This window comes from Chelonia mydas, chromosome 3 (genome assembly GCF_015237465.2).
Source record: "Chelonia mydas isolate rCheMyd1 chromosome 3, rCheMyd1.pri.v2, whole genome shotgun sequence".
NCBI lineage: Eukaryota > Metazoa > Chordata > Testudines > Cheloniidae > Chelonia > Chelonia mydas.
In genome coordinates this window covers 7,394,953-7,415,783 of record NC_057851.1, presented here as the reverse complement: position 1 = coordinate 7,415,783, position 20,831 = coordinate 7,394,953, and the positions used below count along the sequence as shown (strand labels likewise).

Here is a 20,831-nt window from a genome sequence, read left to right as displayed (position 1 = left end):
AATTATTTCACATACATTTTCCGTACACACTACACAGCAGTCTTGCAAAATTCCACACACTCAGCGCAGGAAAACATTGTGTTTTTGTTTTGCTTTTTCCTTCCCCAGGATCATCCTGCTAAAGGTTGGGTGAATAAATTTTGTGACTGGGGCAGTAAGTGACCATTTTGCAAAATTGATGTACAATATGCAGCTCCTATGCCTCAGGGTCTCTCTGAAGCCACTGATGAATTATGGCATTCTAGGACTTAACTGGGATTTAACTGGGACTTGGTCCTGCTTTGAGCAGGGGGTTGGACTAGATGACCTTCTGGGGTCCCTTCCAACCCTGATATTCTATGATTCTATGATTCTATGACTTCCCAAGCTTTTGTCCAGGAGACAAACCTCATAGCCTGTTCTGTTGATTGTTTTGCTTTTATAAAATTTGAGGTTCTAGGCATGAATTAAAATGCATGTTAATGAAAAGCTCTAACTACAGAGTGAGCTGAAGTGCTGCAGTATTTCACAAATGAAATGCCATTCTACTTTGTTCATTGCAGTAAATTAATGTTTTGTTCAGGCAGCCAACCAATAAAAAGGAATATGGTATCCCTCACCACGAAATCCAAATAAAGTTAACGGATAACGTACATATAGTTATGTTGTTTAAATTGAATTAGGCTCAGTGATTGTTTACTGCTTACTCTTTAACTTAAAATAGCACAATATTGTGCTATTTTATCTTTAGAGACTTAAAAAAAATCAAACCCAGGGAGAAACTTGTGTCTATTTTACGTTTAACAAAATTTTATTTGTACTGTCTGTTGAAGTAGTTTAGTGAAAGCAATGTTTGTGCAGATAGTGCCTAGTACATATTATTAAAGGCCTTACGATTTTATTTAGGACATAGAGTCTTTGATGTCAGAGGGTAACAAATCTCGAACAGTGGCTGCAACCAACATGAATGAAGAGAGCAGTCGGTCACATGCAGTCTTCAAGATCATCCTCACACACACACTGTATGATGTACAATCAGGGGTAAGTAATAGCAGGAGTTTTGCAGGTAGAGATTTTAACCTCTGATGTCTAATCCAAGCTACAGATTCTAATCATGGCTTTTGTAATATGTTTCAATAAACTGCTGTGCTTGTGTACGTATGTAATGAAGCTATGTTTTTTTAGATGTTTTGATGGACATGTAAGACTGAAATCTGGCTTTTGAAATGCAGTGATATAATGATGCAAGCCCAAAGCTGCAGTAGATTTAATGAGGATTCCTCAATCCTAATATCTGAAGCAATAAAACATATATTTTAGAATAAGAGTTTGTAATATAGATTTGGGGGCTAGATGGAAAGTAAAATGTCTGCAAAACTGACTCATTATCCTCCAGATCCCTCCTTAAAGCACCCCTTTGGTATGATGCCTATAAAAAGCTTGACAGTGGTCAGCTGCTGATGTGCTGAAACCAGCGTCTATCGCACTGACCAATATTGTCTGTTTTCTTGTACTCCCCTATTGGTCAGTCTGTATCCATCTGTTGCCTCTTTTCTTATATTTAAATTGTAATCTCTTCGGGGCACAGACTGTTGTTTTGTGCTGTATTCGTACAGCACCTAGCACAGTGGGGTCCTGTTCAATGACTGGGGCTCCTAAGCACTACAGTAATACTAGTGTAATAATAGCGTCTGGGGGGTGGGAAACTGAAGTATTGGAAGAGTGTTTGAATATAAAATTGGCTTTGTTCTTTACGAGCAAATATTTGATGGAATATTTTGTGGTGGTACACTTCAGAATGAAAAAACCTTTGTGCACGTATGAAGATTTCAGGTTGTAACTTTTTCATGGACTATTTCCAAATATCAGAGGGGTAGCCGTGTTAGTCTGGATCTGTAAAAGCGGCAAAGAGTCCTGTGGCACCTTATAGACTAACAGACGTATTGGAGCATAAGATTTCGTGGGTGAATACCCACTTCATCAGTGCATGTAGTGGAAATTTCCAGAGGCAGGTATAAATATGCAAGCATATATTTCCAAATGTATGTTTGCTGAAAATGTTATAAAGATTTCACTTTCTCAGTCAGGAGTACTTTCTTTCCTTTAATTTTGTTTTACCTTTTATTGATGAGAAACATATTTACTTTTCCCTAACCTCTGCAACTTAGCGGTGATGGCGTAACAAATTTAACTTGAAAATACAAAAATTTGAGAGGTTTCAGAGTAGCAGCTGTGTTAGTCTGTATTTGCAAAAAGAAAAGGAGTACTTGTGGCACCTTAGAGACTAACCAATTTATTTGAGCATAAGCTTTCGTGAGCTACAGCTCACTTCATCGGAGAACTTCTGAAGACAAACTTAAACCAGTTTGGTTAATCTTATTAAGCTAAATTGGTCTTTTTCCTGTTAGCTATGTGCTGAGCCTGTGGCCCTTCTAAAGGCAAAGCTAACCTAACTGGTCAGGTAACCAGTCTTAAGCTTCACAACTCCTTTTGTCTCATCAGTTCCAGCAGTCAGTAAAATAATCAGATGTAGGAATATAGAGCATACTGATCAAATTTTCAGGTAACACAAAGCTGGAGGTGAGGGGGTTGCAAACACTTCAGATGATGGAGCAAAAGTTCAAAGGGATCTTGATAAATTGGAGAACTGGGCTATAGACAACAATATGAAATTCAACGAAGACAAATGTAAGGTGCTACACTTAAGTAAGAAAAAACAAATGCACAAATACAGAATGAGGGATAACTAGCCTGGCAGCTGCACTGCTGAGAAGTATCTGGGAGTTGTGATGGATCAGAACTTCAACATGAGTCAACATGCTGCAAAAATAAATAAATAAATGCAATTTTGGGTTGCATTAACAGGCATAGCATGCAAGTCACAGGAGGTGATATGATAGTACTGCTGAGTAGACCTCAGCTGTACTACTGTGCCCAATTTTGATCATCGCTGTATAGAAAGGATGTAGAGAAACTGGATAGGATCCAAAGGTGGACAACAAAGACGGAATGCAAGCTATATGAGCAAAGGCTGAAGGAACTGGGTAGGCTTAGTTTGGAAAAGAGGAGATTAAGGGAGGACATGATAGCGATCTTCAAATACCTAAAAAGCTGCCATAAAAAAGATGGAGAAAAGTTGTTCTCTCTTCCCCAGAGGGCAGGACAAGAGGCAGTGGCTTCAAACTTCAGCCTAGCAGATTTAGATTAAAGCTCAGGAAAAACTTCCTAACTATAAGAACAGTAGGACAATGGAACAAACTGCCTGGTGAAGTTGTGGAAGTGCCTTCATTGGAGATTTTCAAGAAGAGGCTGGATAGCCATCTGTCGTGGTTGGTTTAGACACAAGAAGTCCTGCATCTTGGCAGGGGGTTAGACTAGATGACCCTTTTGGTCCCTTCTGATCCTATGGTTCTGTGATTCTATGAAAAGTGAACAGTGTAATGCCAGCTGAGCATCCAGCATCATTGATCAAATTCTCCCCTCACTTTGAGCAGAGTGTGGAAAAACAAATTATACTGAATGTAGAATTGACATAAAGCATTTTGCTTAAATGAGTTTTATTCTTTGATTTCACACACCCCCAATTTGCGCTCCCCCTCCCCGAATGTGGGAGTGGGGGGGGTCTGGGAGTGATGGATACAAGGCAGGAAATAGGTATTTTCCGCTTGTGCTCTGTTTGCAGCCCCCATGGCTGAACGAGGAAGAACCCCCCCCCCCCCCCAAAAAAAAAAAAAAAACCCCAACAAAAACTACTAATCACATTCTGTAGTTTTTTGTTCATTAAGCTATTTTGGGTTTTAAATGAGGGTTTTGTCCCTCTCAGCTCCACTGCTTTTGTCTGATTTCCTCGATGAAATTTGAATTCTGGGCACATTTTATCAGTTTGTTGTGGAAATATGTCACAGATTCAGTGTTATGACGCCACTGCTGTGTCTAATATGGGTTCTGAAATGTGTGTGTTCACGTCACCTGCATAATTTAGTAAGATTTTGTCTGTCTTATATTTGCTGAATATTGAATGCCTAAAAGTGGTATTCATCTGAATAGATAATAGATACAGTAGTTTTACCCACAAAGTGCTCTCCGACTCCTGTTCTCCATTTCTTTATTTTTGTCTCCTTGCATCCCTAATCTTTTTTCTTATTGTCTAACCGTTTTCTCTTTCTTTAACTCCCCCTCACCCACCATGCTATATTTCTCTTTCAGTTCTCCTTTCCCCCGCAGCCTCCAGATCACTCTCTTTGCTACGTCAACACTCCCTATAATGCTGTACTTTTCATGGTTCTCTAGTTTTTCTGTTGCTACACTGCATTTCTGGTTTCTTTGATGCTTCTGGTTAGGCTTGGCCCAAGATAGTTGTTTTGCTTTCCTCTTTCCCTTCTTGTCCTCCAGTGACCACCCTGCTGACTATGCAGCTATATGAATTTCTGGAACACGGGCTTCTGGCCTGGCTTTTTTTCTGCTGTCTTTGGGTTCTGAAATTAGATGGTCCAACATGCTGTGCTATGAGATGGAAGTGCAGTATGCTTTGAGACAAAGTAACATTTTCAAAAGTACCTATATCCCAGTGAAAAAAATCAGTCCCATGATTTTTTTTTTTTTTTTTTTTTTTTTATGAGACATAGGTACTTTTGAAAATTTAATTGTACTCTTAGCACTTACATACTACAGTGATGGGAGCTACGGAAAAGCTTAAGATACGTATTAATTTAAGGGAAGTCCAAATCCCAAGTTGAATGTTTGAAAAATTGATTTTTGGTCCAGCTATAACTTGCAAGAGTGATAAGAATTTATGATAAAACTTCTATTGGGTTAAAGTCTACAATATGATGAGGGTTGAAAGTTTTTTAATCCTTTTCTTTAAGGAGAAGGTCTTTGGAAGGGATGTGGGAAACCTTCCCTGTCATCTTAGTATTTTTGTAAATATCTGCCCTTCATAAAATGTGGAATTATAACATATTTCCTGCTTTGCTCATTCTTTATTTTCAGAATGATGCAGTCTGAGCACAGGGCTGGGAATCAGTGTCAAAACTGAGGGACTGTTTATGCTACAGGAAGTACTGCAGCACAGCTGTGTTACTGTAGCTACTTTGCTGTAGCGTATGGGTTATTTATGTCGCTGTAGTAAATCCACCCCCTTAAGAGGCAGTAGCTTGGTTGATGGAAAAAATCATTTGTCAACCTAGAGGTGTCTGTAGCAGGACTTAGGTCAGCCTATATATGTCTCTCAAGGTTATGAATTTTTCACACCTCTGAGTGCCATAGCTAAGTCATCCTAAGTTTTAAGTGTACAGCAGGCCTGAGATTGGCATTCAGGAGTCCCTGACTGCCACTGTGGCTTTGGACAAACAGCTGATCCCTATTTTCAAAATGAGAAAACTAAGTTAGAGATGTTGCCCCTGATTAGATTGAGCGTCCTGATCTGTGGCTCCTGGTCCACTGCCTCCCTCCATTGGTTCCCTCCTCCCACTCGTCTTGCTTTATACCTGTCTGATACTGGCTGCGTTCCTCCCTTCCAGTACTTAGGTGTCTAGCTACAGATCTTGGAGTGCTTGGTGCATCCCACATTACCACTTTTGAGGCAGAAACTAAAGTAATAGAAGGATTATTTTTGATTCAAAGCGCTATGTTTAAATGTTCAGTTCTTGTTATAATATTTATTTTAAAATGTGTTTGATAAAAGGTCCGAAGTAAGGAATACAACCTGCATTCTTATTTGAAAATGTGGCAAACTGTGAAACTTAACTGGAAATTTTAGTGAGTAAAATCTTTTAACAATAACTTTTCTCTTGTCCGTTCCTCAGACATCGGGTGAGAAAGTGGGCAAACTGAGTATGGTGGACTTAGCAGGCAGCGAAAGGGCAACTAAGACCGGTGCTGCAGGTGACAGGCTGAAGGAAGGAAGCAACATTAACAAGTAAGGCTTTTAGTGATTTTTCTGACTGCTATTTTGTTAAAATAGGCAATAAAGGAAAGCTACACCAAACTTCTAATGCACTGTTTAATTAATAAGATTTCTGCAAGGTACTTGTAACCAATTCAGGCTTTTCTGAGGTTGTTTTGTATTTGAATGTTATTTCTATAGAAATTCTTAAGTGATCTGTGCACACTTTAAGAATTTAAGATGTGTTTTATGTTGGCTTATGCTCCCTGCAACAGTTATGTATGTAATTTGTGTTGCAAGGACACGATTATAAAGGCTGAAAACTTTTTATCTTGTGAGTTTCTCACATAGAAAATTGATACATTGCTAAGCAATGTAGCTTGTGTTGGAAGAGAATATTAGTGGAAATGCCACTGGCTAATGTTTTTGTCATAGCTGCTTTTTGGAAAAGCAGGGTCTTGCTTTACATCTGACACTCCTGCACTTGCAGTTATCTTCATGAATAGAGACTAATAATTATGACAAATTGATGTGTACAAAAAGGGGACTAGATGGAGACCACCAAACTAAATTTCATTTGTCTGAAGTGATGTTGGATGGGCAAGGGCTGTTACTGCTTTAGGTATTTGTTACACTGAAGCTATAGGTACCAATTAGATCAATATTAATTCTGTGAAACTGAGATAAAGTTACACTACTTAAATGGCAATGATTGGGAGGCTTTTGTTCTTTTCTGAGTGATTGCACATGCATTCCACTCTTGGTGTGTGCGTGCCGTGAGCACAATTGTCATAAATTTTCCCCTCAGCAGTACCCATCAGACCAGCTCAAGTGCCCTCTGCTGCTGCACACCACCACATGCAGGTATAAAAGGCAAAGCCACTCCTGGCTCCCCTCAGTTCCTTCTTGCAGCCCATGACAGTTGTTAGAATCTGGTCTTGCTTTAGCAAGTTCTCTGTGTGTTTTTCTTGTACATAGTTACCTAGTTACATAGTTCTTAGTGTTAGTTAGTGATAGATATGTTTGTTTAGTATCCGTTAGTTTTTTCTCAGTTCCCCAATTTTGGGGTTCTGTTTGTCAGTACCAAGGAATGCCTCGGTCCCAGGCTTCAAGCCCTGTCTTTCTTGCTCAAAGCCGAAGCCTGCGAGCAAGCTGCGCCTAGTTGTTCAAAGTGTTTCGGTGACACTCACGTTAAGGATCTGTGCCAGGCTGGCAAGGACTTCAAGCCAAGAACCAAAAGAGATGGAGAAGCCAAGCTGAAGTTTCTTTTAATGGAGGCTGCTCTGAGCGCACCTTCACAGTTTTCTTGGTCAGAGAGCGTACTGTGTGGCATGTGTGAGCGGTACACCGCCACTGCTGACTGAGTCCTGGCACCACTCATCCTTGCGGGTGCCCAGGAAGAAGCAGAAGTCTTCCAAAGACATTGCTGGGAGAGGCAGATCTCCAGTCCCTAAGTCTGTCAAGAAAGGGGGCAAAGTGTCGAATAGAGTTCAATCAAAATTGAAGCACTCCTCCACTCACTCTTTGGATAAAATGGCACAGTTGATTCAGGCACTGAAGCAGACAACATTGAGTCCAGGGCCCAAAGCGGCACATTTATCATCTGCGGCACCATCTTTGTCTCTTGTGTATTGGTCAGTGACTATTCCAATACCATCCACGCCAGAGGCATTTGCAGCTGCAAGGAATTTGCTGAGCTTATTAGCGCTGCTGTCCCCAGTGGGGCGGGAGATCTCTCTTACAGTATAGGTAGACTGTTCAGCATCAGCCTCCTCGATGCAGCACTCGGTATCAAATCAACCTCCCAAATCCCTGAGCCATCATCTGTCTGTACCATCCAGAGGGAAGCCAGTGATGATGGCTTCTCTCTGTTCTTCTCTGGACTTTTGGCACCAGTCTCCAGTGCCAACTGAAATGGCCCCTCCATGGTCAGGAGATGCCGATTCTTCTTTCTTGGATGTTGGCTCTCATGTCTCTCAGCCACAGTGTGTGTCTCACCGCTTCTCTCCTATACTTTACCAGTCTGGGGTCTTGCGAGATTCTGCAACTGGTGCTGGCATGGACACGTAGCCAGAAAGATATTGGAGTCCAACGCCTTTTGTAGCCATTCTGGAACCCGTGAGCATTCCTTCCTATTTACAGATCCTCTCGGTGTCATTCATGTTCAGTTTCCTCAAGTAGATGTGGGGAGTCATCTCATCAAGCCCAGCCTGTTCCTGAGCAGGAAAAAACAGTATTCAAAGGAGGATACTGTGGAACAACTATCAGAGGGGGCCCAGCCTCAACCTGTGCTAGTTTCCTCTTCTCCACTCCCTCTTCCCCCCCATTAAGTAGTTCCTCGGGTGTGTCCTCACCCCCTCCTGATGACTTTAGGGTTCTCCAAGAGATCTTTAAAAGGTGGCCTTAGCCTTGGACATTCAAGTAGAAGAGGTTAAGGAGTTTTCTCACTGCATCATTGACATTGTGGCCCCAGCAGTGCCATCTGAGGTGGCACTATCAATTGATAAGGTGATTTTAGCGTCCATCAAGACTCTAGAACATAAGAATGGCAATACTAGGTCAGACCAGTGGTCCAACTAGCCCAGTATCCTGTCTTCCGACAGTGGCCAATGCCAGGTGCTTCAGAGGGAATGAACAGAACAGGTAATCAAGTAATCCATCCACTGTCGCCCATTCCCAGCTTCTGGCAAACAGAGACTAGGGACACCATCCCTGCCCATCCTGACTAAATAGCCATTAGTGGACCTATCCTCCATGAACTTATGTAGTTCTTTTTTGAACCCTGTTATAGTCCTGGCCTTCATATCATCCTCTGGCAAAGAGTTCCACAGATTAACTGTGTGTTGTGTGAAGAAATACTTACTTTTGTTTGTTTTAAACTTACTGTCTATTAATTTCATTTGGTGGCCCCTAGTTCTTGTGTTATGAGAAGGAGCAAATAACGCTTCCTGATTTACCTTCTCCACACCAGTCATGATTTTAAAGACCTCTATCCCCCCTTAGTCGTCTCTTTACAAACTGAAAAGTCCCAGTCTTATTAATCTCTCCTCATATGGAAGTTGTTCCATATGCCTAATAATTTTTGTTGCCCTTTTCTGAACCTTTTCCAATTCTAATATATCTTTTTTGGGATGGGGCAACCACATCTGCATGCAGAATTCAAGATGTGGGCATGCCATGGGTTTATATAGAGGCAATATGATATTTTCTGTCTTATTAGCTATCCCTTTCTTAATGATTGCCAACATTCTGTTAGTTTTTTGGACTGCCGCTGCACATTGAATGGATGTTTTCAGAGAACTATCCACAATGACTCCAAGATCTTTTTCTTTCATGGTAATAGCTAATTTAGACCCCATCATTGTGGCTGTGGCAACTCTCTCCTCACTCCGTCCCACATCAAAACAAGTGGGAAGGAGCTTAGCTATTATGTTCTCTCACAAGGCTTTAAGCATTTTTATTCCTACCCCGTTCTGGGATCACTCATTGTCTCGGCTGCCAAAGAGAGGGAAGTCCAGGGGCCACAGGCGGCTATCTCTAAGCCAAAGGGTGCCAAAAAGCTGGACTCGTTTGGTAGAAAAATTTATTCTGTGGCAAGGGTACAGCTTAGAATTGCCAACCAGCAGGCCTTATTGGGCAATATAACTTTAACATCTGAGATGTTGTCCTGAAATTTAAGGACAAGCTGTCTGAGGACACTAAACAGGAGTTCCTTTCATAGGTGGATGAAGGGAAGTTAGTGGCAAAAATGTTGCTTCAGCCTGGTTTGGATGTGCTAATTTGGCTGCTAAACCATGGCTTGTGCCACAGCCATGCTCATGGTTACAGTCTTCAAGGCTCCAGGAAGCTCAGCAGGATCATCCCTGTTTTCAGCTCAGACGGATGGTATACTTCACAGTTTAAAGGACTCCAGGGCAACTCTGAAGTCATTGGGCATGTATACTCTTGCCGCTTTGAGAAAGCACCGTTGTCCTCAGCAGTCCCATTCTTGCACTTCACCAGGACCTATTGAGGGAAAAAAGTAGGAATTATAGGTGCAGGCCAACTTCTTCCCCTCCAGTTCCTCCTGGTCCCTCTAGGTGCCTTGGGGGTACTAAGCAACCATTTTGATGATTGAATCGAGGATGCCAGATCACTCCCCATGATTCTAGTTTCTCCTTCCCCTTTGTTTGCAAACCATCTCTCCTATTTCTTCAGTGCATTGTCCCAAATTACTTCAGACCAATGGGTCTTATGTACCATGGAAGTAGGGTACACTCTTCAGTTTGTTTCTTTCCGTATTCATGTTCAGGGACCACTCTCACAAGGTGCTCGTCCTTCAGGAGGTTCAAACTCTCATCTGGGTGAGAGCCATAGAAGAGGTTTCTCAGTGTCACAGAGGAACTGGGATTTATTCCTGCTATTTTACAATACTTAAAGCAAAGGGACATCTCAGGCCAATTTTAGAACCACATCAGCTCAACAGATATCTAAAAAAGATAATTTTTTATTGTGTCACTAGCTTCCATTTCCCCCTCCCTATATCCTGAAGACTGCTATGCTACCCTCGACTTAAATGATGCCTGTTTCCATGTGAGGATTTATCAAGACCATAGGAAATATGTCAGATTCTTGGTAAACCAATCTTGCTACCAGTTCACAGTGCTGTCTTTCGGCCTGTTGGCAGCTCCCTGGATTTTCACAAAATGTATGGGACTGGTAGCTGCCTTCCTGAGAAAGTTAGGAGTATATATCTATCCCTGTCTGGACTACGGGCTTGCGAGAGGCCATTTCAAGATTCAGGTACTGTAGCTCTTATCCAGTCACATTGTAAGGCACTGGGACTGTTGATCAACTCAGAAAAGTCTGTCCTCTCACCCATTCAGAGGATAGAGTTTATATGGGCTGTACTGGACGCGCACGCACCAACCAAGAGTTGAATGGATATGTGCAACACGTCTCCAAGAACAGCAGTTACAGAACAGATAAGTAAGCAGCTTCTTCGAGTAGTGTCCCTATGGATGCTCCACAGTAGGTGTGCCTGCGTCCCTGCACTGTTGATCAGACAACTTTGGTAGCCATCTGTCCCCCCCATGCATGCACTGCTCCTCACCTGCCAAGAAGCTAGCCAGCATGTGTGAGCAATCCCTCCTTAACAGCTCCTGGCAAGAGACGGAGCTTCAGCAGTCCATTCACTGATATTTAACTTCCTTTAGATTTGCTAATTTTAGCTTCCCTTGAAGCTTTTTTTCTTTACTTCATTTGTATTTTTGTTTGGCTGTGCCTAAAAAAGAAGAAAAGGTTTTCTTCTCACCAACCCTGGTGGGGGTGACACCCCCCGACCGCCCCCCCCCCCGACAAGGGTATGCCCAGCTCCAAAAAGTGCCTCTATCCCAGTGACTGACGGACACTCACAGTGCATTCGCTGCCTGGGAGAAAAGAACATTCCACAAAAGTATGTCTTGTGCCAGCAGCTGAAAGCCCAGGTCCAGGAAAGACAAAGTTTATTCTCAAACTCCTGCTCATGGAGTCAGTCTTTCAACCCCGGAGTCCCTACAGGAACTCTCATCACAACCCTCTACGTCGAAGGAAGGTGAGCCTAGAGAGATGAGCCTCTAGGAGAAGGTCTGTGAGTCCTTGTAGTGAGCCCTGATGGAGCTGAAAACTATCTCCGGCTCCATCAGTATCATTGGTACCAACAGCACGAAACCATCTAAAACTGGTACCCAGGGCACACGTGGTACTGAATGACAGAGGAAATTGGACTGCCCAAAGACCCAATGGGCATGGGCAAAGAAACATCAGTACTGCAGGGGCATGAAAAACATAGACGTTCCACCCCGGGGAAGGCTCCATCGGTACGGATATCAGCACCTGTACTGACTCCGGTGCATCTGGCATCAATGGACTTTGAGGCCAAGTCCGCATCTCCAACTCTATCGGTGCAAGCCTCTCTGCACTGACAACTACCTGCAGTACTGACGCCATCTGCACCACTGGATTTCTGGAGTGCAACAGATCTTTCGGTGTCCAACACACCTGACTCATCCCTACTCAGTATCGGGGCCCCAGTACCAAGTTTTCCCAGAGCCCTGGACTCACAGACATCTCCCTGCCATGCACTGCCTTTCTCATTGTCAGAGTCAGAAAATGAGCAAGAAAACTTGGGTTCCAGCTGCTCTTCTCACCCGCCATATGGGGTTCAATTTTACTATGAGCATCAGGCATATCATCCACCTGATCTACAGCCTCCCTGGTTTGGTTAGCCATGGTACCAACCACTGGGCCCGTACCCACCACAATGGCCACACTGGGACCCTTGGCAGGCTCAGAGATAGCAAGCCTCCCATGCCTCTAGCATGGCATATCAGCAAACAAGGAGACACCCTCCTTCAGCTGTGGTTTTGAGGGCTTCTGAACCCCAAGAACAGGCAGGAGAGGAGATTGAGGCTGAGGTGGAGGAAGAAGTCCCTCCTCAAGCCCACTTCTCATCATCGTCACCAGACAAGACGGTGATCCGCTTGCCATCAATGGCTGATTTCACATTATTCCAGGACCTGGCACAGAGGGTGGCAGAAGCCCTACAAATACCCTTGCAGGAGATGACTGAATCTTACCACAAGCTGGTGGACATTTTGCATTCCTCCACCTCCAATTAATGAGGCATTCCTGGACCTTGCCAAAGTCATATAGCAGAACCCTGCATCTGTCCAGCCAATATGCAAGCGTGTCGACAAAAAGTATTACGTGCCAGCAAAGAACACAGAATTTCTCTCTTCCCACCCGCCTCCTAATTCCATCACTTTGGAGCAGTTAACTGTAGGGGCTGCCAGCAGCAGTTCAGATCCACCCCTTATAACCAGGACTGGAAATGTTTGGATCTGTTCTGCAGGAAGGCATATTCATCAGCCACTCTCTAGTTCTGTGTAGCAAATTACCAGGTCTTATTGGCAAAGTATGACTACCAAAACTGCACAAAATTCCAATTCCTTTATTGAGCAACTGCCTGATTCTCGCAAAGAACAATTCAAGGCCATAGTCAATGAGGGCCAACTGTTGGCTAAAATGTCCCTCCAATCCACGCAGGATGCAGCTGACACAGTGGCACACTTGATTTCTGTGGCCATTGTGATGAGACAGGCTTTGTGGTTTTACTTGTCCGGCTTTCCTGAAGAGGTCCAAACTACGGTGGAACGACCTTGCTTTTGAAGGGACAAAGTTATTTGCTGAGAAGACTGATGCATCCCTTCACATGTTGAAGGATTCTAGGGCAACTCTTTGGTCCCTTGGGATCTATACTCCTGCCTACAAAAGAAAATACAGCCCTCAGCCACTGGTTAAGCACAGCTCATCACAATACACATCTCCGTACTGATTACAGAGCTCTTACAAGCCGCAGAGAAAGTAGCCTAAGTTCCTCAGGCGAAAACAGTCAGGATCTCAATCAACTTCCTCTCTGTTCTCCACCTCAAAATGGCAGTTTTAACAGGTTGGTTGAGGTGCCCATAGAACATTCTGCTCACCATCTCACACTGGAAAACCCCACCCATCCCTTCAGAGACCATCTTATCCCGTTCTGCAGCACCTGGGAAAAGATAACCTCTGACAAGTGGGTGTTGGAGATCATTCAGGGTAGATACGCTATCCATTTCTCCTCCCCTCCCCCCCAACTTCCCCTTCCCTCTCCAGGAGCCCTTCTCACGACAGTCTGCTGTGTCAGGAGGTAAACCATCACCCCAGCACAGGAGTCATAGAGCCTGTGCCCACACATCTAACAGGCAAAGGCTTCTACTCTTGCTACTTCCTAATTCTGAAGAAAAAGGGAGGTAGGAGACCCATACTGGACCTCAGAGTACTCAACAGATTATCAAGGTGAAGAAGTTCAAGATGGTCACCCTATCGACGATTATTCCAGTGCTAGAGAAAGGAGATTGGTTCTTGGCCCTTGACCTCCAAGATGTGTATTTCCACATTTCTATCATACCGAGTCACAGTTCTTACCACTGCCAGTACAGAATACCCTGCAGCAGAATACCTCTCATTGCCCCCCCCGCCACCGGGTATTCTTCAAGGTCCTCTAAGTAGTGGCGGCCTATTACGCACTCAGCTTACCTGACAGCTTCCTTCTCAGGGCATGTTCTTTCACCAAAGCCCAGTGAATCACCCAAACTACACTGAATCTGTTCCAGAATCCGGGCATACAAATTAATGCACAAAAATGGATATTAACACTGGTACAAAGACTAGAAGTCATAGGTGCTGACCTCAACTCCATCCAGGCGAAAGCACTCCTCCTACATCACAGATTCCTCAATCTCTCCATGCTGGTAAAGACAGTATAATCCAGCCTCCAGATCTTGGCCAATCACTGCCTTCAGCTTTTAGGGCATATGGCCGTGGGCACATCAGTCATAGCTCATGCCTGACTGCATGAGATGCCTCCAAACTGATGCCTCAATTCGGTTTACAGGCCAAATGGAGACAGCATAGGCAAATTATCATCAATGCCCACCAAGGTCAAACAATTCTTTGGCTGGTGGAAAGACCTGGTGAACGTATGTATGGGAGTCCCATTTGTTCAGCCTCCCCCATTGTTACTCCTGACCACCGAAGCATTTGGATATTAGGAAAAACTTTTTCACTAGGAGGGTGGTGGAATCTCCTTCCTTTTGAGGTTTTTAAGGTCAGGATTGACAAAGCCCTGGCTTGGATGATTTAGTTGGGGATTGGTCCTGCTTTGAGCAGGGGGTTGGACAAGATGACCTCCTGACGTCCTGTCCAACCCTGATATTCTATGATTCTATGGTCCCTCATAGGATGGGGTACACATCTCAATGATCTCATGGTGCACGGCAAATGATCTTTATCTGAGAAACACCTTCTCATCAATCTGCTCAAACTCAGAGCGGTCAGCAATGCATGTGCTCATTTTCTCCCCCTAATCAAAGACACGCACACAAAAGTCATGACAGACAATGTGGCCTACATGTATTACATAAACCGTCAGTGAGGTGCCAGATCACACTCCCTGTGTATGGAAGCACTGAAGTTATGTAACTGGTGCCTTTCCCACACGGTCTTAATATTAGCAGCCTAGCTGCTGGGAATACACAACACTACAGCAGACAACCTCAGTCACAAGTTCTCACTCATCCATGAATGGGAAGTAGATTTGATGGTCCTGCATAACATATTCCAACAATGGGGGACTATGACAGTAGATCTGTTCGCTACTTATCAGAATAAGAAATGCCCTCAGTACTGCTCCAGAGCTGGGATCAGATGACACTGCTTGGGGGACACTCCTCCTCCTCCTATGGGACAAGGGTCTTCTTTACACCTTTCCCCCATTTCCTCTAATTCTGAAAGTCCTGTTGAAAGTGAAAAGAGAGAAACAAGCATACTGATTGCTCCCATCTGGCCCAGGCAGATGTGGTACTCTTATGTGTTGCAGCTGCCACTATGTCCACAGATGACTCTTCCAATCACTCTGTTCCTGCTATTGCAGAACAAGGGTCGCTCCCCCCATTCCAACCTGTAGATGCTGTGACTCAAAGCCTGACTCCTTCATAGTTCCATCACATAGTCATTTTTCTCTGAGGAAGTACAGGAGGTGCTATTACACAATAGGAAAGGAGCTACTCGTTGTACCTACCTGCAAAAGTGGAAAAGATTTCAAATCTGGTGTCAACCTAAAGGCATCACCCCGAATGCAGCCACCCTACTGATAGTCCTGGACTACCTGTTGACTCTCAAGAAATCAGGTCTCTCTATCAGCTCACTAAAGGTTCACCTAGCAGCAATTGCAACCTTCCATCAACAGGTAGAAGGATACTCTATCTTTTCTCATCCAACCACAAAGAGATTTCTCAAAGGCATAGCAAAACTCTTTCTCCAACCTAGACTTCCCACTCCTCAGTGGAATCTCAACCTAGTGTTAAAAGGACTGACTAGACCACCATTTGAACCCATGGCCACTTCTTTGTCAACTCACCTTTCAATGAAAACAGCATTCCTGATCGCCATTACCTCAGCAAGCGGGATAGGGGAGATAGCAGCCCTGATAGCACATCCCCTCCTCAGTGTGTTCTTCTCCGACAAAGTCACTCTTCGTCCACATCCAAAGTTCACTCCCAAGCTAACTTGCACGTTTCATATAAACCAGCCTGTTTAACGTCCAGCCTTATATCCTAAACCTCTTTAGGATAATAAGGAAACCATCCTCCATATGCTTAACGTGAGGAGGCCCTTGGTCTTCTATTTGGACAGGACAAGAGCATTTAGAAAATCTCTGAGACACTTTCTCTCTGGTGCAAATAGATCAAAAGATATAGCGATTTCAGCTCAAGGACTCTCCAAATGGGTCTCGAACTGTATCAAGCTCTATTACCAGATGCATAATGTAATACCCCTGTCTTCAATACGCACACACTCTACAAGATCAGTCACCTCTTCCGTCGCCTTCTCCAAAGGTATCCCTATCTCAGAAATCTGCAGAGCAACTACCTGGGGATCTGCACACACCCTTTGCAGAGCATTATGCTATCCTCGTGGATTCAGCTGCAGATGCCAGATTCGGTGCCTCAGTGCTGTCATCCATAATAGACTCAACTCTGAAACCCCAGCCTTCAGTAGTGGACACTGCTCGGGAGTCACCTTCAGTGGAGCACCCATAGGGACGCTACTCAAAGAAGAAGTTACTCACCTTGTGCAGTAGCAATGGTTCTTCAAGATGTGTGTCCCTATGGGTGCTCCATGACCCACCCTCCTCCCCTCTACTTTGGAGTTCTGGTAATTGACTCTGCAGTAGAGAAGGAACTAAGGAGGGATTTTCCACGCATGCTGGCTAACCTCATGGCAGACGAGGAACAATGCATGCACGAGCGGGGTGGACTGCTACCAAAGTTCTCCAATCGACAGCGCAGGGATGCAGATACACCTACAGTGGAACATCCATAGGGGGACACATCTTGAAGAACCATAGTTACTGCACAAGGTGAGTAACTTTTTCAGTTTATTTGGGCATCCATCACATTTAAAAGGGCTTTTTGAATTATAGATCTCTTCACTTGTTCATGGGTTGGTTACTTTCTCCACGCAGGTCCCTTACAACTCTTGGGCTGGTTATTTCTGCTCTAGCAGATCAGGCTGCTGGCAAGAACAAGAACAAATTTGTTCCATATCGTGATTCTGTGCTCACGTGGTTACTTAAAGTAAGTGAACTTCTCATACATCTTTGGAGTGGGTGGCATGAGGAGAGAGAGAGAGAGAGAAGAATTTTTCCTTCGTATTGTGTAACATACGATTATTCCATCATCTAACCTTAGTTTTATATGCAGCAGTCTTATCTTTGAAGAATTAGAAGGGTATTAGCCATTAGTGTCTCCACAGGATAAATTCTATCTCCCCTGCTTATTGGGAATAACCCTGTGATGGCCAAAAGTATAGGGCTTATTTCTGAAGTGATCTAATAAATATTTCAGTCCAGCTTTTTGAGTCAACTCACTAACAGCTACACTCAGAACTCTGGGGCTAATTTAACCTGGGCCATCTCCTTCTGACCTAAGTTTACCCAACGTCATGGCTGACATGATTAACTTCAGAGATTTTGGATAAGATGTTTAGCCCTTTGCGTCAGCTAGGCAGGGGTGTATTCACAAAACATATTCCAGTCTGCAGTCCAGTTGCAGTCATATTCTCATGCTCATGTGAAATGAGCAGTTATGGAGTCAGTTTCTGTACTGCAAATAATTCTGATTTGAAGTTTACTGTTGCAAAAAGAAACTGGATCTAGGAGGACTTCAAATGAAGCTCATTGACATCTACATGATTTTGTTTTGCTCCTGCTGCCTCCTTTTATATATAGCGGTTATAAAAGGATGGTAAGCTGCAGTTAACCAAAAAGAGAGACGTTTTGGCAGTGACTGTGTATTTTCACTTAAGGAAGATCCTGTTTTCTCCTGGTCTTTGAATATGCTACTTTTAGAGCAAAAGTATGTGTGGTTGCTTTCATATCTAAAGCCAAAGAGGCAATTGCTTTCCTTATAGCGAGATGGCTTTTCCTTCCATTGGTACAGATTAAGTGACTGACAGGCAGATTGGCTAGGTTTTAAAGTAATTGCATTATAGAGGTGCAGACCCAATAGGGCATCAGTATCCCATAATGTTTAATTTTTTTTTTGTTTTTCCACATCAAAATTGTGAAGTTCAAAATGTTTATATCAGACTTAGTTATGAATCTTGGCAAGTTGGTATCTCTTCCTTCCTTACCTTTGTCCTATGCTTCCTTGCTATCAAGAGGCAATTATGATATTTATTGGTATAAAGAAATAATCTGGAAAAGAAACAGATTTCTTCAGACCCACAAACGTTTATGTTGGCTCTATTACCTGGTGATTGCTAAAGCTAGATCCGTTTGTAGACTGCACCCAGCCTAACCACCCGCACATAATCCCTAGGTGATCTCTTTAAACATAATGTGATATGAATCCTCCATTCCCATAGTTTATTCGCAAGTGTTAATAAATAAATAAATAAAAAGTGAACAGTAAGATATAGAGGTATTTAAAATGTTTAAAGTTTTTCCTATAATGAAATTTGGAAAAAAACAAACAGAACACACACCTCCCCTGGCCCTCAATAGTTGACCTTCATTGCAGTTCATTGCCTCTTAGGCTAGATACAGTAGTGAAATAAAAGATCAACTGATATAGCCTCTTAGCACTTTGAGTCTTGATTTTCCCAGTGGTTACCTTTAACAAACCTTCCCACAATATTTTTTTGAAATAGTTAACATTGGGAAATTCAGTTAACAAGTTAACCTTGTAGATACCAAGATTTTAAACATCACATACTACAGTGGTGAAGCTGTATAAAAGCTTCAATAGAATAGCAGAAGTGATAATTTTATTTTTCTTATATAGTAAATCTTTTTCACAATGCTGCCACACATAACACTTCCTATCTATGCTAAAATATAGCCTTACCTTTATATTCACTGTCTTGAAGTTTGTTGAAACAAATGTACTTCGCTTCTCTGCAATGTTGTAATCAGCTATGCTTGGTTTGTTTCAGTTTACTGCAGTAGTGAGACCTATGCATGGGTAACCGAATCTGAGGAAGCAGAAATGGAAAGCTTTTCAGAGGCTTTCCCATGTTGTTAGAATTAGTTATGCTGATCCTTTTCTAAACATAATCCAGCAAATAGGTTGAGATTCATGTTTAGCACCTGCCCGATACATTATAGCAAAGATGGCAATCGCATGCATAGTAAGGGCTGAAGCTCAGAAACAGACTTTTGTTATGCCTTCCTCCAAGCAGCTCATTTCCTTTGTCCTGTTCATGTTCAGCCAGTTTAAAATCCTAACAAAGGCTTAATTTCAAAAACAAGCTCATTTAAGTGAAACTCAAGGGTGAAATTTTTAACTAATACCTAGTGAAAAAGATAATTTGATTGCATTTTAAAGAAAGTTCAAACTAAAAATTCATCAATTAAAGATGTCCAAGCTTGTTTTTAAAGTCTGAGCATTTGGGGATTGTTATTGTACAATGTGCCACTCCTTTTCAATGTGGTGTAGGAGAGAGAATGTGTTCTAGGGTACTAGGGAATAATCTATATTTTAGAACAGTGGTTTTCAACCTATTTTCATTTGCGGACCCCTAAAACATTTTGAATGGAGGTGTAGATCCCTTTGGAAATCTTAGACATAGTCTGTGGACCACAGGTTGAAAGCCACTGTTTTAGACCAAATTTTAATAACCATTGACATAATCAAGACTTTGTATTGCAAGATGGGCCATCTACTAGCTTTACTAATGTATGTTGCTTCTATCCCCTTTCCATCTATTTTCCTGTCCTGGTCTTTTTATCTTAGATTCTAAACTCTTCAGAGCAGGGACCATGCTCTTTTATCTTCGGAAAGCACCTTGTCCATTGTGGGCACTACTGGAAACAAACTTTAATAACAATGCCAGTTGCAGCTTCTGGGTTCTGTACCCTGTTGTGTGACCTTGGGCAAGTCCATTTAGTATTTCTGTTCCCATCTTTCCCATTGTAAAACAGGTATAACAACAATTATTTATGTCACAGGAATGTTGTGAATCTCCGAACCAGCTCAGAATCTGGCCCTTCATGTTTATAACTTACTTGAAGATCCTTGGATGACAGATACTAGGGGCACAATTCTGTTCACATTGAAGCCATTAGGAGCAGCATCAGAATCATAGAATATCAGGGTTGGAAGGGACTTCAGGAGGTCATCTAGTCCAACCCCCTACTCAAAGCAGGACCAATCCCCAACTAAATGCAAGTGAGAACTTGGTCAAAAATAATAACCAATCTTCTTACCAACTTATCAGGCTTTTGATGTATTTTATCATTATACATTCTCTTTATTCTGCCTTCTGTGTGGGTGTTCTGCAGTTTGAGGCACATTAAAAAGAAAAAATGTAGAAAAAATGTAGGAACTGAGAACAGTGATCGCCTCGTAAACTATTTTTTTGTTCTAGGTGTTGGTTAGGAAAGTAATGTCTAAATTTCACATTCCAGTAGGTTCTCACAATAATTTTAGTGCCAACACATAGTTGGCTGGTTTTAGTCCTTTTTTCTTAGTTATTTCCCTTCTGTTCTTGTCTCTGACATACTAAGCCCCCCACCCGTTGCAAATTTATTCTTTTTCATTATGAGAGTCTAGCTTAGTCTCCATTCACCCTTCCCACTGTGCAATAAAGGAACCAGTGCCATTGCACAACAGAGAATTATATATAAAAATAAATTGGATGCCCTGGAGCTGGGCCTGAACAGTCAACACAGTAATGGAGGGACCATTAAAAATTAATAATGGATAGGTTATGAACCATGGTAGCATATCACTAATCGCATGCCCTGCCTCCTATGGAGAAGAGTTCCAATTTAGCAGTTTTATTATAAGCTCTGCTTTGAAGCTAATTGATGCAATGGAAGGTCTCAAAGTGTAAACTATGAACACTT

General features: G+C 42.7%; 1 protein-coding gene across 3 annotated transcripts in view; it reads left to right on the top strand.

The window, feature by feature from the left end:
* Window positions 1-20,831, top strand: part of KIF13B (kinesin family member 13B) — a 211,656-nt gene that overhangs the window by 79,127 nt on the left and 111,698 nt on the right. For 2 of the 3 annotated variants that reach the window (XM_037893849.2, XM_037893848.2), the window contains exons 8-10: window positions 886-1,020; window positions 5,784-5,896; window positions 16,944-17,055. In XM_037893849.2, coding sequence (XP_037749777.1) covers window positions 886-1,020; window positions 5,784-5,896; window positions 16,944-17,055 — 360 coding nt within the window. Of the gene's footprint in view, window positions 1-885; window positions 1,021-5,783; window positions 5,897-16,943; window positions 17,056-20,831 lie in introns of those variants that run through there. The other variant, XM_037893850.2, reaches the window with a different exon arrangement.